General features: G+C 44.6%; 1 protein-coding gene across 1 annotated transcript in view; it reads right to left on the bottom strand.

The window, feature by feature from the left end:
- Nucleotides 1–17,760, bottom strand: part of RYR3 (ryanodine receptor 3) — a 502,250-nt gene that overhangs the window by 188,669 nt on the left and 295,821 nt on the right. Inside the window, exons 20-27 of the mRNA XM_082736877.1 lie at nt 16,282–16,498; nt 10,836–10,940; nt 8,776–8,879; nt 8,426–8,509; nt 6,602–6,761; nt 5,112–5,259; nt 4,094–4,299; nt 3,583–3,757 (exon numbers count right to left, since the gene is read on the bottom strand). Of these exons, the coding sequence (XP_082593003.1) occupies nt 3,583–3,757; nt 4,094–4,299; nt 5,112–5,259; nt 6,602–6,761; nt 8,426–8,509; nt 8,776–8,879; nt 10,836–10,940; nt 16,282–16,498 (1,199 nt within the window). The remainder of the gene's footprint in view (nt 1–3,582; nt 3,758–4,093; nt 4,300–5,111; nt 5,260–6,601; nt 6,762–8,425; nt 8,510–8,775; nt 8,880–10,835; nt 10,941–16,281; nt 16,499–17,760) is intronic.

Below are 17,760 nucleotides of genomic sequence, written 5' to 3'. Positions count from 1 at the left end.
AAGATGGCTTTCAGAGGCAGCATGGAGGTTGTCACGAGCCTCGTAGCCAATGCTAGAAACCAGGGGTGGTGTGCCTCTGCTCCAGCCGTTTTCGAGAATGGCGGGGGACCCCCGGCACCTGTGTGGTTTGCTTGCAGAGGGCAGTGACAGCTCCTGCAGGTATGTTTCCTCTGCCACCTATGGGGGTGCTGCCAGCAGAGCTGGGGGAATCTGTGAAATCCTGCCGAGCCCCCAGAAGCAGCAGTGGGGAGGCCGTCCCTGCAGACACCAAAGCTACGCCAGAGCAGTTTGTCTCCCGGGGGAGTGCTTGGCAGAGAAGCCACACGGGAGAAAGCTGTGCTCCCTCATCATGTTCTGAGGTCTAACAGGGCATTCAGGATTGTATCTCCCTTTCCTTTAAGTGGAATAAAGAGAAGACTAATAGCAAAGGTTTCATCAGCGAAGCTTCTGAGCTTCCAGAAGCTATGAGATGACAACACAGAGAACTGTGATGGTCCAGGCCAGAGATGTGAGTAGGGAACAATGATTAGGACAATCCTAATGATGCAGATAAGGGGTATCAGCTATGATACAGAAGAGGATAGAGACAACCATTTATAAATAACCCAGAGGCAAACAGCCCTGTGATGGAATGCCTGTCCCTACTCCTTCCCCGGAAGGTCTAGAAACTTCCCACCAGCACCACTCCCATTGAGGGAATGGCCTGAATCCAGGCTGAGATGCTGGCCACCAGAACACAAGCCCAAGGGGGATTCTGCTTTGTGGGGGCTACTGTGTAAAAAATGCTTTATTTCAACAGCTGCTTTTCATAACAGCTCTAGGCAAGAATTGTTGTCTCTTTCTACCTTATGCCGAGAGCCAGAGCTAGAGGGCTATTCTAGGCCGCCAGGCTATTGTTACCAAAGAAGGGCTTGCTGACTTCCTTTCAACTGTCCTTCCGCAGACTCCTGAGCCATCACAGAATGGAAAGAGACTTCCAGTTATCTTGTCTCTGTATTATCAAAGTGCAATACAATATTACAGCACAATATGTTAACACCATACGGTACAATTCTATTATAAAACAGCTCCCTAATAATAGACTTTGTGATTCTGAAGGTCAGATCGTGTCCCCATACACAAAAGGTCTAGCAGACAGTTCTTTCATTACAACACAGATGATCTCGAAAAGCAAAGTTACCGTAAAACATCCCTCTTCTTTATAGCATTCTGCTCAAACCCTACAATAGCTCCCATGCCCCAGAGTCAAGGCCAAGGGTGCATGGCCCAAATCTGACAACACAAATTTCTTGAATGAAAAGACTGAGTCTTGGTATTCAAGGCTGTCACCTGCACCTTCCCTATCTTCACAGCCTTGTCTTCCATAAATTCCATAGACAAATCTCCCAGATTCTCACACCCTTTCCTGCCATTTTCCGATTCTACACTATTACTCATACTACTCAGACACTATTATTCTTACTGTAGTTATATGCTCAGACAGGATACCCTGCTTCTTAGAGGTGGACTTCTCGGAGTCTTTATTTCACATTCAGTTTCGAGCCTGTATTTCTAGAATTTCCTTTCTGTCTTCCTCATTTGCCATTTCTAATCTACTACTTTGTGTTAGGAATTCTCTTTTCATATTTGTGAGTCATTTAATTTTACAATGAGAAAACAAGCCCCCTCACACTGTTACTGCTTGCGTTTATATATACTTTGGACCGCTGTTTCTCACGCTTTAATGTGCAAACCACAGGAGTTCAGCAGTGTGGCATGGGGGCCTGAGATCCTGCATTTCTTACATGTGGGCCATACTTTGAGCAGCAAGGCTTTGGACTTTACAAAGTTCTTCTAATTCTGCACCACATACAAGATTCTTAGCCCTCCCTTCTGTGAGACCAAAGACTCCTAGGGAAGTAACCTCCCCTTGTTCCTACACAGCGGGGCCAGGAGAAGGTCACTGGTCACTGTTTTTCCCTTAGGGAGCTACTTTCCTTAGGGATGGGCCTCAATCTTCTAGTTCTTCCTTCTCTTCCTGGCCTCAAGATGAGAGCGCTGCATGTGGTGGGTACTGGGAAGACAGAGGTTTCCTAAGCTCAGTGTCAGAGGTGGCCTTCTATATTGCCCTTCTGTCCTACACATTTCCTCTGCTGTGCCTCTGAGTGACACAAAGGTCATTCTCTCTGCTGGCAACGTCTTTTCCACAGGTCTCTGAGACCAGGATTCTTTCTTTAAAACCTTGCTTTTAAACCTTTGCAGAAGGCACGAAAATATGACCCCATCTGGCTTCAGTCATCTTGTCTTTCTAGGAAAAGACACTGACTTGCAACCTATTTCCCAAATATGTGGCTTTAAAGTTCTCTTAGAGTACAGTGAGGTATGGATAACAGGTGCCCATAAAAGGCATGAAAGGGATTTATCAAGTTTAAAACTCTGTAAATAAAGAATATTTACATTATTCTATGTACAGTTACACATATTTCTGCTGCTCTTGCTTAAGTAGTTTTTACCTTTTTTAGCTTTCTAAATGAAAACCATTTCTTTTTGTGGAGTTTCAAAAATTTAGAGCTAACAGGAGCCCTGATCATTCACAGAGGGAGAGATGAGGTTAAGCAAAGTCAACCCAAGATGTCACAGGTGGAGGGGGGTAGACGCAGGAGGACAGCTCAGGTCACCCGACCTGGAGCACCCTCTTACCTTCTCAACTCTCCACCTCATCCTTGTCTATAAGGAAAAGAGAGTGGGCCAGCACCAAGCAAAGAGGCGTATGTACAATGGGTATTAAGTCATTGCCCTAGAACTTTCTAACAGAGAAGGATGTTGGAACTTGTATGGTCCATCCTCTAATTTTCTGGTATAGATGGAAAAAGTGAAACCCAGAGAGGTCAAGCCAAGAGTCTCTAAGAGTCACAGAGCTTGTCAGGTATGAATCAGCTGACTCACAGTGCAGTGCTCCTTAACTGCTATGCGCGGCCAGCCACGTAGGTACGTGTTGTAGTTATGCGGACAGGGAAATGAGAAGTACCAATGTCCCCTCAGTGTAGCCAGAGGCAATGGCCCGACTGCCATCTATTCAGGGCCATTAATGAGTGCAACTGTGCTTGGCTTTCCCAGCATGTCTGAATTCAAAATAAATTATATTTCATTCAAGGAACAGCTAAGTCAAACTTTTGTGTCTGAGTGGTTCTCACCAAAGCATCAAGTTCAATTACACAAACAAGCAGAATGACATTTCAAATCAGAATAAAAGGATAATTCTTTAATTCATTGACTTTTCTATTCTCCCAGGGCCTAAGTCCATATGCAATTAGCATTTCCTCTGTAATGCTGGGAAACCTTAACACGCCAACGTGCAGGGCTGGGAATCCGAGGAGAGCTTCTAAAGCTATCTGGAAGTTCACAAGTTGCATTTATGCTGTCCGTACCAAATATCACCATGATTTGTCTGGACTCTTCAAAAATGATAGTATACCACCAGAGTTTCAAATATGCAAAGGATGGTTCATCTTGAGTAAGGAGGTAGATGAGCTCACCCAGCTCTCCCTGGATCTTCCCTCAACTCAGAGCTGGAATGCAGTGGGGGGAGGGTGGGAAATTTACCATTCTCTATTTCGTAATCAGCGAAGGCGAGTTCAGAGCCTTTGTTGGTGATCAGCAGCTCGCCATTCAGTGTGAAGATCATCGAAGCATCATCCAAGTTAATCATACATCCAACCACGTCTCCTGGCTGCCATGTACGTCCAAAATATCCACTGCCTTGATGCCACCGCTGGCCCTAGGAAATAAGTCCGCAGGGTTAGAGGACTGGAGGTCTCAAAAACCCCCAGTCCAGCTGAAGAAATGACTCCATGAGCAATTTCTCCTAACTGGTAGTTGTACCCGGTTTTTACAAGGTACTCAGTCTTCTACCAGGGACAATTCACATGGATGTGAGCAACAGACCAAAGTGACCATAGCTAGCTCTTGGTCACTCAATGACCTAAATTAGCCAGTGGTGCTGATGACTCACTTTGAAGCCAGAGATCCAGACACTCAGTACTTCCAATTTCCAGGGAAATGTTTGGAGCAGAGAAACTTGGACTGGGGATATGCGGACACCATCCGAACTTACCCTGCTGCCTTCAAACACAAAGGCTTGGTCATCAGCCCCCAGCTCAATGTCAGGCCGACAACCTGGCCTGGCCCAGCCAACGCGCATGTCTCCTCCAGTTACCACCTCAAACTCAAAATACCATTTTCCAGATCTCACTGCATAAGACCGCTCTACCCGGAAAAATCGAATCTTGTCAATGCTGACTTTCTCCACAGCTGGGTCAGCTATTGTGAGAAGGAGAGCAGCAGAGGATACAGGAGGTAAAGAGAGAACACAGGCCTTTAATAATTAGGTAGCATTCTCAAAAGAATCTCACAACAACAAAGATGACAGACCTCCCACTACCCAACATGACATTTTGTTCCTAACAGAATAATCACCACTATCATCATATCATAATCAGAATATAAGCTAACACACAGAGTGATGACTTTGTGTAGATCCCTTACAAACTATACATAGCAACAATGCTATAAGGTCGGTAACACCGTCTTCACTTTATAGATGAAAAAATTGTTCAAGGTCTCAGAGCCAATAAGCTGAGCAGATTTGAACCCAGATCTGTCTTCAGCCAAATGTATACTCTTAATCACTTGTAATGCTACCCTAATTTGCCTATAGCACTCCCTGGGCATGAGATGATATGACATGTCCATCAGTTCTGGGCTGGTGATTTTAATCAGTTTCAAATGTGAAATGAGACAACCTGGCTCCAAAGTAAGCTGACATTCACATGTCTGGTAGATATGAGAAATAAAGGTAACTTGGTTTTGTGACCAAATATCCCCCAAATTCCAGCTAAACTGTAGGATCACTTATTCCTTGTGGGATTGGGCCACAGAGGTGCTCACCATAGAGTTTAAACATGGTTCTCCCTCCCCGCCCCAATCACTTGTTAAAATAGACCATTTACTTCAGTGCTCTTTGGTTCAAGTATCATTTCTAATAGTACATTTTAGACTTATTCAAAGTCAGCACTTCTGCAGAAGAGAACCAGTCGAGTCAACCAGGACCAGAATGAACAAGCTCAACTCACCCAGTTCTTGGTCCGAAGGCTCAATGTTATAGCCATAACCAACAAATGTGCGAACAGCTTCACGAAGGCTGTCCCTATTGGACTTCTTGGTACGCTCATCCAGTAAAGCATATGGCACCAGCCGGGGATTTCTTTTATTCTTTAAATCCTGTGTGAAGCCGGAGAAAAGAGGCTCTGAGGAAATACAGTTTGTCTTTACCAAGAGCTTGTCCCACTTACATACTGCCGGACACAGTCCTGGCTCCCTGCTGTCAGTTGACCAGCTCTTCTTCCCCCAGTGCCTTGATATTTAGCAATATACTCATTTACTACTTCTCTTCAGGATTAAATGAATATATACGGAAAGGTTTTGCTAATGTTTAAAGCTAGCATTAAAAAACACATTTTAATAATGCCAGCCTATGAATAAAATGAAGTGTCATGAAATTGGTTAGAAATTTATTCCCCAGGCAAGGCAGATGGGGATTTACGTAACTATTCCACCGTGATTTAAACTGTTTGAGTCTCCTCACAACAGTCTCTTCACAGAGAAACAATGCAGAGAAACACCTGTGCTCCCTGAAACATCAGAAAAGGTGGCAGAACCACAGGGGGTCCATTTCCTTACAGCAGGCACACATTTATATTAGAGTCCTCCTCAGTTCCTTAGGGAGAACTAAGATGACAATGGCAATGATTGCGGTCCTAAGTCATCATAAACAAATATGCCACTGTTTTGAGTCCCCTTCCCCCTTTCTGCCATGATTTCCATAGCTGTGGTCTTCTTGGGTTTCCAGACATGTGCAGAGTTGGAGGCTAAGACATGAATATACACGTGTATACACCATTACCCTTGAACTTCCCTGATAGCAATCTAGGTACCTAAGGAGATGAGGGATGACTTTAAGGAAAAGATGGTATGGCTCTTAACTCCATCTAATTCTTTGCTGGGCCCTGGTTCTTAGTCTGTCTCCTGTGTAAGCCAAGAACTGTGCCCAGGAATTCTGGCCTGATGGGCTAAAGTAAGGGGCACAGGCTTCTTGGCAGACTGGTTTTGCCCCTCTCCTTCCCCTCCTGTTCACCTTCAGCAGGAAACTGAAGAAACACTGCTGACCTACTGTGTTGATGTGCGGAAGGCTTACTCTGGCCTTGGAGAGTGGCAAGAAAGCTCAGCTCTCCATGATGCAAACAGCAAGACAAGGAATGAGGGAAGAGGCAGCCAACGGGCACATACAAGGGAACACAATCATAAATGAACCAGACTAACAAAGGAAAGGTAAGCCTATCCATTTCTGCAAAAATTGGAATTCTGCCTAGAGTTAATGTCAATGTGACCATTACAAATTCCATCCAGTCCTGATTCTATAAATAACGAGTGCACTGAGGCATGAGGGATAGAGTACAAGGGCAGCTTCTATCTTCCAATCTAATACCCACCAAAGTAAAATGGCATTTTGATGGATGACGCCATCTCCTAGCATTTGCAGCAGGCTTGACCCAGGACTTCTTACCTGTTGGATGCCATAGGTCCATCCTTGTTTTATTCTGTCTTTGGCCCAAACGTTGTGTGCATTTTCTGCAAGCTTATCCACTAAAACTTCTTGAGGAGGTAATAGCTTCACATCAGACAGATCCAAAGGGGCTGGCTTATAGCCATTGGACATCATATAACTACAAGGAAAAATATATATTTTTTGGACAGATCTCTAGGACTCCCCCATTACAGATCTGAGCACATGGTAAGAATACCAGGAAAATAAGGCTTCAGTCTCAGGTTCTACCCTTTGGCAGAATGGAGAACTCAGCTCTCTCTCAAGTCCTTAGATGAAGTCCCTACCAACAATCATTTTTGCCAATACATGTCACAGATTCCAGAGTGTTAGAGAAAGTGCCTGGTTAATGCAATCTGGCCTCATTTCTAAGAAGACTACTTGTGAGCCTGACCAGTGAGGGGCATGTTCAGTGTGCTGTGCCGCTATGCACAGCCCCTTCAATCCACTTCCACAACAGCAAAGGTCACAACCAGATTGGCAAGGGCAAGACCTTGAGCCAAAAGGTTTCTTATAAATCAGTGGAGAATGGTCATTCAGGCCTCAGAAAGTTAAACCCTTACTTTGGGAATTAAGAAGGAAAATCATGACCTCCAAGAATTTGTGAGCTGGAAGTGACCTTCACGGTTTGCTGTTCAGTCCAGAAGCCACAGCCTTAAATGACTGTAATTTGGTAGATAATTTGATAGCTCACGTGAAGACAGGAAACGACTGAGTATGAGCCCGGGTAGATACACTGCATGCATGGAGAGGGCCAGGGCATGCTGTGGAGTGACTCACAGGAAAGGAGCTGATTGTAGTTACGGGAGAACAGGAGTCTGGAGGAACTCACGGCCCCAGAGCCACCACATGCCCACCTCACAGCCAGAACCTGAATGTGCTGACTTGCAGACCAGGGCTCTGTCTACAGAGGAACTGCCGAGCAGCCTAACATGCAGGGTCTGCTATAGGCCTTAAATACTGCCTATTATCCACTTTTGTGGGATGCCCGATCCTGGGCAGAGTCAGCATGGGCTGACTGCTGAGCACTGACCCCAGCAGCCTGACCAGCAGGTCACTCCTCCAGCTTCTGCCTCACAGATGTGCTGCTCCCAGCATCTGGAGTTGCCTCTATGAGTGGTGCTTGGCAGCTTAGGAGTTTCACAGGGAAGAAGGGGAAGATAAGCATTTGATTAAAGCTGACACTGCCTTGCCTCAGAGGTAATCATGACACCTGCGTGTGAATACATGCGACCCCAAGGCAGGTGCATGGAGGGCGAGCGAGTGAGCCAGGGGACGTGCCAGGGAACGCATACCTGAGCACGTGAGAACGTGCGTCTCTCTGTGATTGTCCAGGTGAGAGGGAGAATAGGGCACAGGCAGATTTAGGGGCCCAAGTCCATCTTGGCAGAGACAACCACTTCTACAAAGGATTTATCTGGCTGCCCCAACGCCAGAGGAGTGAATCTTCACTGTGGCTACCAACCATTTTCAAGTTCCATGCCAGTTAGTGTTCTTGCAGACCAAAGGCTCTCTACACCTCCCCCAACCACCAAGAGCCACATCTCCAGGCTTAGAACTAACAATAGCCGTGCAGGTTCTCATTGAAGGAGTGAAAGAGGGAAATCCTGGAAACACCTGAACTGCAACAACTTCTGCCTGGAATTTACAAAAAAGCCATCCTCAACGGGCACTATTGAGCATCTGGGGCCATCACCTGCCTTTGTGCACGGACCTCCCATCCTCCCCGTTACAAAACTCAGACTGAAGCACGCAAGTCTTCAATCACTGAAAAAAATCACTTACTTTTTGGGCAATTTGACCTTCTTGAGATCTTCCTCAGCAGCTGGATTCACATGAGCAATATGGCACCCTAGGGCCAGGAGGGTCCTGTAACGTAACAGAGGGAGAGGACAAGGGCCCACTTAATGCTGGATAGCAAGAACCCTCACCTGCATCTGGGTTGATCAGTAACAATGGTGGATGTGTTCTTTACTATGCTAACTCCTCCTGTGGCAGGAATAATCACCACTGCCACTCATTTATCAGAAAGTGTCATGTTTTCAAGGCAAGAGACATACCTTCACAGTATTGTTATAAGGCATTAAATCACCCGCTCACTGTTCAGTCCACATTCAATTCAATTAAACACTCACTTTAAGGTTTCAGTTGACATCTGTAGGTTATAATTTTTCTCGGTTTCAGGCAGCTTTGAAAACTCCACAAGACAGGGGTGTTGTCTTTTATTGTCATCCCGTATCTAGATGACAACATAAGGAAAAATGTAATTTGAGTTTTGACAATGGGCACTGCCCTGGAAAACAGAAAAGGAAACGCTTGCAAACATCGCCCAGGCAATCCATATCAGGCAAGACAAAGACATTTATTTGCAGATAGGCAAATAGATAATGTCCTCTCTAGCTGGTGATACGCAGTCCGAGTTGCTAGTGGTTTGTGCTCTGTGGATTTATTTTTCTAAATTTTTAAAATTCAATTAGCCAACATATAGTACATCATGATTTTCAGGTGTAATGTTCAATGATTCAACAGTTGGTTATGATACCAGTGCCCAATACATCATGCGCCCTCCTAAACACCCCTCACCCGGGTACCCCATCCTCCCATCCCCACCCTTTCTGCAGCCCTCAGTTTGTTTCCCAGAGTCAAGAGTCTCTCTATGGTTTGGCTCCCTCTCTGATGACTCCCCATTCTGTTTTCCCTCCCTTCTCCTACGATCTTTGGTGCTGCTTCTCATATTCCGCACATGAGTGAAACCATATGATTCTGTGGATTTGTTTCTATTCAAGTGTCTGCATTCAAAATGTACTCTTGTAGAGAAAAAATTGTGTACATGGCAGCCATATTTCTGCCTGTCCCAAATTCATGGAACCAAAATGCTCCCATTTGGTAGCCTTCTTCAGAAAATAAAGGACAGAAGCTGTCCAACAGAAATACAAAGTCAGCCACCAATGTGAACCACATTTATAATTTCAAATTTTCTAGTAGCCACATGAGAAGAGCAAAAATAAACAGATGAAGTTCATCTTAGTAATATACTTCATTTAACTAGCTATCTAAAAATATTATCATTTAACAAGCCCAAGAAATCATTTCAAGTCTGAGAAATCATTTTTGAGTCATTCTATATTAGCTTTTCATAGCAAGTCTTCCAAATCCAGTGCATTTGAGAATTACAGCACATTTCAAGTCAGACTAGTCACATTTCAAGGGCTCCATAGTCCCTTGTGGCTCATGACTTTTGTATCAGATGGTTATAGATCCAGACATTAACTAATTAATGCATTCACTCAACAAACATTTGTTAAGTGTCTCCTACGTGGTAGGTACTGAGTTCAGTGGTGAGCCGGGATAGCCCCAGGCCCATAAAGAATACAGTGTAATGGAGTAGAGAGCAGTAATAAAATAGTCATAATAATAAATGTAATATTGCAATTGTGAGTTGTTCTCCCAAGCAGAGGTCTGTGGTGTTATAAAAGCATATAGCAGGGAGGCAGTCACATAGAAGGGGAATCCTTTATGGTAGCTCCGTCAGTACCCAAGTGTTGGAGCACAGGGGCCCTTTCAGTAACGAAGATAGAATGGAATGTGCATAATTTGAGGGTGTCAGGGTCACAGGAACTGCCACACCTCACCTATCTTTGTGCCTTCAGACGTGACCTTACACAAACCACAGAACAAAGTCAATTTATATCCTCTTTGAAAAATGCTTTCTAGTGCAAGAGATTCTGTAACCTCTTCTGAGTGTCTATTAATCTTCGTGATCATCTGAAAACTGTATCAAACAAATTCTGACCCAAAACAATGAATCAGCCAGCCTTTTTTTGGGGGGGGGAGCTTTCATGCAGAGCAGACAGTTTTTTCTGAAGGGGAAAGGAATAATGAGAGTTCTGAAGGAGGTGTTGGGGAACAACTGTGCTCAATATTCCCCTAAAAAAAGGAAACCATTCCCAAGTAAGAAGGGAGGCAAACCCCCGCTTCTGTCTGTGCAGAGCTTGGCCTCCCCAGTGCCCTTGACAACTTGCTCAGACAACTGAGCAAGACTTGGAGCACAGGCTACACAGCAGGTAGTAAGGAGCAGTGAGTTTTGGCTCATATGTTTTCCTCCCTCATTCGAGTCTTTCAAGAGCCCTCCACAGTACAAGGCCATCCAACTCTCCATCTCAGAGATGGAGTTCCTGGCCACAGGAACACAGACCTTGCCAAAAGTCCATCCAAGCTCTATTTTATTCATTCCCCAAAGCTCGTGGATGTTTTCAGCCAGTCTATCTCGGATCTTTTCTAGGTGAGGGGGCAAAACAACCTAAAAGGAAAAGGAATAAGTGTGAAGTCAGCAGTACCAGTCGTATTGAAATCTATCATAAAAATGCATGTAGATAAGGTACCACAGTTGAATTCACTACGCATCCCCCCAGGAGGGGCTGTTCCCAGAGGTTCCTTTTTCCCAGGAAGGACCATACTGTTGCAACCCACCCTGTCTGACCCAGATGCTTCCAGAGATTGCTTCCTCTCTGGGATTCCCCTTTACCTATGCTATGCCTTCTCAGTCCTCCTTGTAGCTACTTGTGTTCTATGTTCTTCCCATGTGAATGCTTCCCTGGGCCTCCCCTCCCCTCTGTCCATGCTCTTTCCTTGGGAGATCTCACCCAGCCATAGACAGTCACTCTCAAGTCTGTATGTCTCCAGCCATGGTCTCTCCCGAAGTTCACACCTACAGTTCCAATTGCCTGCAGGATTTTCCCACCAAAGTAAACCCAACATGCTACTGAAACCAAATTCATGTCTTTCCCTCAAAACCTCGTTCCTGTTTCTCTCCTCTTTTTGTTGAATAACCTGCCATTGCTTCAAGCCTGGAAGTCATCCTAGTGTCTTCCCTCTCGACATGACTTGTCCTCTCCCACAACACCATCAAATCAGTCACACAATTGATTGTGTTCATTTTTGAAGGATCTTTCTCAAGGGCCCCCTCCTCTAATCACTCAACCTCATTATTTTCTCCTTGGACCATTGCAAGAGCTTCACAGGTAGTCTCCTCAACTGCCCACCAATCTACCCTCCACAGTGTGGCCAGAGTGATGAGTCTACAACAATAAAACCACATCAAAGCACTCTCCTCCTGGGTGTCTCCCAAGTGTTCCTTGAGCTCCTAAGACACAAACTAGATGTGTGAACCAAGTATATAGTGTCCTCCTTCACCACCGTGGTCCTCCCAAACACATCCCCCCCCCAACCTTCTTGAAATTCTCACAAAAGATCACAGTATTTCACAGTTCTGTGTTCTTATACTTGCAACACATACCCTTGTTAATCCTCCCACAACACACATAATATGTATACACACACACACACACACACACACACACACACACACACACCTCTCTACACCACATAACAGATAACTGGACACTCTCCTAGACCAGCCTCTAGATGGGAATCTCTGAGCCCCTTTTCAGCTAGGCTCTACCCCTGGGCCTTGTTCTCCAGACTCCAGTTGTAGAAAGGATCCCGCTAAATCAGTTTGGTGAGAATCTACCATCCTAGATATCTGATCACCCCCCATCTCTGTGTCTGATCAAACTTCCTCCTGTCTCATCACCCGCCAGGGGGTATCAGATTGCCTTCTTATCTGTCCTACCTTCAAATAGAATTCTGTGAGATCAATTTAGCAAGAATCCATCCCAACCCCCAAGGTTTCTCTTAGTAATTTCCCTTCCACTGACTTGCCCCACTTCCCCAACTTGCTCTCCTTGGCTGTAAATCCCACTTGTCCTTACTGTACTCAGAACCGAGCCCGGCTCTACAGTAAAGTTCCTTTCTCCTTTTTATTTAGCTCCTAAGTACGATCTGTTTTTACTGCATTAACCGTTGTCCCACTCTGATTTTAATCCAAACATCCTCAATAACCATTCTTCTAAATTTAGCTCAACTTCCCTTTGGGAAGTCTTCCCCAATTACCTTCAGGGAGAGTTTCTCTGTGTGTTCCTGGCACTTTGCTCATATCTCTCCATAGATAATATTGTGCCCACCCTGGGGGCCCAAGTTGTTCTCCTTTCCTTCCTCCTATTTTAAAAATTTTACTAATATTATGACAGCAATAATGATAATAATAATTATTCTCATGTTTATTCATTGGCAACTTTTAAGAAACAGGAGATTTCATGTAAAAAAGTCCTGATTTCTAGTTTGTTTTGATCCCTTGAAAGATCACTAACATTGGGCTCACACTTTTGCCTGGCAGTTAACAGCTGGAGGGCCTGTGCATTTGGCCTACTTCATTTCTTTTCTTTTTTTAAGATTTTATTTATTTATTTGACAGACAGAGATCACAAGTAGGCAGAGAGGCAGGCAGAGAGAGAGGAAGGGAAACAGGCTCCCTGCTAAGCAGAGAGCCCGATGCGGGGCTCGATCCCAGGACCCTGGGATCATGACCCGAGCCGAAGGCAGAGGCTTTAACCCACTGAGCCACCCAGGTGTCCCTGGCCTACTTCATTTCTGCATCACCTGCCAGGGCCTTACAATCCTCATTCTATCAGTAAGGTTATTAGTGTTCCCACCATTATAAAAATCCTGATTTTTTTTTTTTTTGAGGGGGACAGCTCTGGGAGAAAATTATTTTTTTTTTAGTAAAAAAAGTGTATCAAATATCATATATAAAGAGATCATGGAGAAAAACAGCAATAACATATTTAACTTATGCATTATAATCACTATCTGCCTTTCAATGAAAGATTTAAAAAATCAACTTAATCATCAAAGAGTCAAAGTTAATAACTGGAATGATGTTTCAATAAAGAGCAAAATGGGGGAAATATTAGCGAACAAATTTTAATGGTATCTGGGTTTTACTGGTCAACCAAGATAATTTTTAAACTTAGTGCTCCTTAGGTGATCACAGTCTTAAAGGGGATTTGCACATCCTTCGATAAAAAGAGAAAATGTGGAAAGAGGCCACCAAGGGAACCCCAAATCATCATTTTATTTATTTATTTTTATTTTATTTTTTTTTTTTTTAAAGATTTTATTTATTTATTTGACAGAGAGAAATCACAAGTAGATGGAGAGGCAGGCAGAGAGAGAGGAAGGGAAGCAGGCTCCCTGCTGAGCAGAGAGCCCGATGCGGGACTCGATCCCAGGACCCTGAGATCATGACCTGAGCCGAAGGCAGCGGCTTAACCCACTGAGCCACCCAGGCGCCCCCAAATCATCATTTTAGTGACCTCAATTGGTGATTACCTTGCACAGAGTAACACTGGCTTGCTAACTGGCTGGGCTGCCTGGAGCTGGGCTCCCTCTTCCCTGGGCTCAGCCAGAGGCTGCGGGCTTCAAGCCCTGGGTGCAGGTAATACCTAGGACACGGCTCCAGTCAGCAATATTTCACCCACAAACTGGTTACTGTGCCCGAGGGAGGTTGGAGTCAACTCCGTACATATTTAACTTCTCCTTTGACAATAATTTCTCAGAATGCTAGGTCCTAAAAAATTACAAGGCCTTATTCAACATAATAAATTGCATCTTTCCTACAAGACCTTGCCTGTTATTTGATTCCCTGGGAACATCTCCCTAGTTTCAGGGTCCATGCAGATTCAACTACGGGTCTGGCCCTCAAAGTTTCTTCTGGCTTGCTGATTTATCTGAGATCTTCGATTTTTCAGATCTTCAGTTCTGCATGTGTGGACGCTTCTCCCATTCTTTGGTCAAGTCTTCCTTTCCTCCCTCATCAAAACTTCCCCTAATTTTTTTGAGGCCCCCACCTTCCAGGAGACTTTTCCTCACACCCGTTCCTGATGATTCAGTGAGGGGTGGTGCAGAGAAGGAAGTATCGTGCTCACGTTCTCCTCTCACTTGGGGTCTGGCAGCCCTGTGTTCATGCGAAAGCTAGTTTAGTACTTTGGCCCTCAAGCTTCATATGTAGGAAACATAGGAACGAGAGGGTCCAATTCCCAGGATCATCTCTGGCCCACCAACTCCTCCCCAGTTTCCTATCAACCTTCTTTTTTTTTTTTTTTTTAAGATTTTATTTATTTAACAGAGAGAAATCACAAGTAGATGGAGAGACAGGCAGAGAGAGAGAGAGGGAAGCAGGCTCCCCGCTGAGCAGGGAGCCCGATGTGGGACTCGATCTCAGGACTCTGAGATCATGACCTGAGCCGAAGGCAGCGGCTTAACCCACTGAGCCACCCAGGCGCCCTCCTATCAACCTTCTTAACGCCCACTACTTTCAAGGTGTTACACCAGATTCTGTGAGGCAGGCCGGGAAATGTTGCTCTTGCCGCTCTAAGCGAATTCACAGTAACGAGCTACGGAAGATATGAAGCAAATTCAGGAACATGAACACATGGCAGAAATGTAATAGGGTCACATGAATATTATGGGGAAGTAACATTCTGGAGACCTTCTACAGGTCAAGAGAGCTATATTCCTACAAACTATCAACCCAGTGTGCCTCAGAGACAAGGCCCCTTGCCATTGATTTTAGAAAAGTGACTTGAATAGCACTGGTGTGGAGGAAATACCCAAAGCTGTTGTTTATGCTCCTTATCTTGAGCATGTGAGTGTGTCTCTCTCAAAACAGAGACCCTGGGAAGGGAAAAAAATGTCCATTCAGGAGCACTTTCCCCTCATATGTACTATCTCATTTCTTTGAGTTTTATTTCCAACTCTTCTCCTACGCATTCTACTTCCTCCAAGCATCCAGCCACAGGAGAATATTTATTTCTACCTGTCCCCCTACTTTTTTTTCTCTTTAAAGTATTTATTTAAATTCCAGCTAGTTAGCACACAATGTTATATTAGTTTCTGTTGTACAATACAGCGATTCAGTGACTCCGTAGGTCACCTGGGGCTCATCATGTTAAGTGTGCTCTTCACCCGCACCCCCCCCACCTCCCTCTGGGCACCACCACTGTGTTCTGTATAGTTCAGAGTCTATTTCACAGTTTGCCTCTCTTTTCCCCCTTTGATTGTTTGTTTTGCTTCTTAAATTCTACATATCAGTGAGATCATACGGTATTTGTTGTCCTCAGACTTATTTTGCTTAGTGTAGTACCCTCTAGCTCCATCCACATTGTCGAAAGGGCAAGATTTCACCCTTCTTTATGGCTGAGTAATATTGCATCACACACACACTCACACACACACACACCACCTCTTCTTTACTCATCAGCTGATGGACACTGGAGCTATTTCTATAACTCACCCTTGGATGCCTCTCCCTATTTAAATTTGTTAAAGGCCCTGGTTGAATTCTATCCTCTCTAACTGGAATTCTAGAAATATTCCAACCTAACATGTGTCCCTAGCACGTATTTGTGCTATAGTTCATTTTGCATTTATTACATTCAGAATTAGAATAATACATTTGCTTTTTACCTCTTCAACTTGGTTGCGAATTCCCAGAGAGTACTGCATGTCTGTGCCTATACCTCACAGAGCCCTGCCTGTAGCACATGATCAACTTGTTCTCTGAGAAATCCTTAAAGAGCTCAATCTATACATATGGTGGAAACACAAAGAACAGCTGTTCATATGACATGACAATGGTATGGAATGGATGACAGGAATGGCTCAAAGACAACACAGAGAAAAGGATTTAGCCCTATGCCTTCATTTCTGTGGGTTACCTCCCAATGGCAGCTGGAACCTACCTGACTGGTGTCGATGGGGCATGGGATGAAGGAGGCTTGGGAGAGGGACTGGGTGGTACCCAGCAGATCTCTAATGCCTTCTGCGTCACGTTTATATTCTTTCACAGGCTCCAATCTCATCTTTTCTTTTGGAAGTAAGGCTTCATAGCAAGGGGCATAGCCAGAGGGAGGCAGGAACTTAAATTCTCCATGACGTCCACCCATCAGGAAACGCACTCTGTGGCATTTGGAGAGACCAGGAAGAGAGAGGTTAAAAAAGGAAATCCCAGCCCAAGTAAGTAAAAATTCAACATCAGCCACCCCACCCCCAAATTATTTGTTGGGAAGCGCCTGAATTTGGGTTTAGTGTAGTGAACAACAGAAAGTATGCAATAAGGCAGTGGAGAGAAGGGTCAGTGTGTGATCCTCAGCTGACCCATGTCAGCTAAGTTCTTCAAAGTTAATTTATACAGAAGTATCACCAGACTTTACAAATCATGTTTTTCCCTCACTCTAGTAGACAAGTCATTATTGCAGATATTATTACTAGAGTACTGAAAAGAGTAATGGTGATCATATTAGCCCCCAACGAGGTCATACTAAAAATACAGCATGAGGACTTCAAGTCTTTTTACTCGAGGGACATTACTCACATATCAATTAAAGAAAAGAAAACACGGCATAACTATCTGGGGGAAATAGAAAATTCTAACCTTCAGATGCAAGCCAAAGATGAAGTAATACCAGACTATGAAACACAAATGTTAAGTATACCAGGTGCTATTTGAAGGGATATCTGGCAGGCGCTGCAGTTCCCCAAAGCAGACATAGGAAGGCGACTCTGAAGAGGCATCGGCATGGGGCCACAGCCATAGGAAGCCAACCAGGCATCAAACGTTTGCTCACTGGGGTACCAGTGCCTCTCTCAGGGGCACCATGACCCTGCTGGCATCCAAGCCTGACACTAGGTCCACTCCAGCAGTGCCTGCAGAGACCTCCCAGGAAGGGGGAAAGACACCCGGGGGCTCACAAGAATAGCAGGCACTGATTTCCAGTGTACTGAAGCCTTTCAATATGTTAATTCAGCATTCTGGCTGAATTTCAGCCTCACATCTAGGTTAGGTTAGGGTTATAGTTACATCCCAAAGCTCCCCTTGCAAGGAAGAGAGGACGACAATGAAACATTTCAAAATGACACTTCATATTCTCCCAGCTTTGTAACAAGAAATAGGACTTTTGCAAATCAACAGCAACCATATTAATCTGAGGGGATATGACCACAGTTTTAAGTAATTTAAAGCACAAAAAGATATGTAGCCCTGCATGGTCAACACTCATGTCCCACAGGAAAAAACAATACATACAGAGCATCTGCTCTCAACCCTCTCGCCCTCCTCCTCCCTCTGTAGAATGACGAGTTACTGAACCCATATGATGTGCTGTTCTCTGCACAGAAGACTCGGCAATGAACAAAGACTACAGTGTCCTGGCGTCACAGAA

Source organism: Mustela nivalis (assembly GCF_964662115.1).
Source record: "Mustela nivalis genome assembly, chromosome: 6".
Classification (NCBI taxonomy): domain Eukaryota; kingdom Metazoa; phylum Chordata; class Mammalia; order Carnivora; family Mustelidae; genus Mustela; species Mustela nivalis.
The sequence above is the reverse complement of the archived record's forward strand: the minus strand, read 5'-3'. Positions and strand labels throughout refer to the sequence as shown.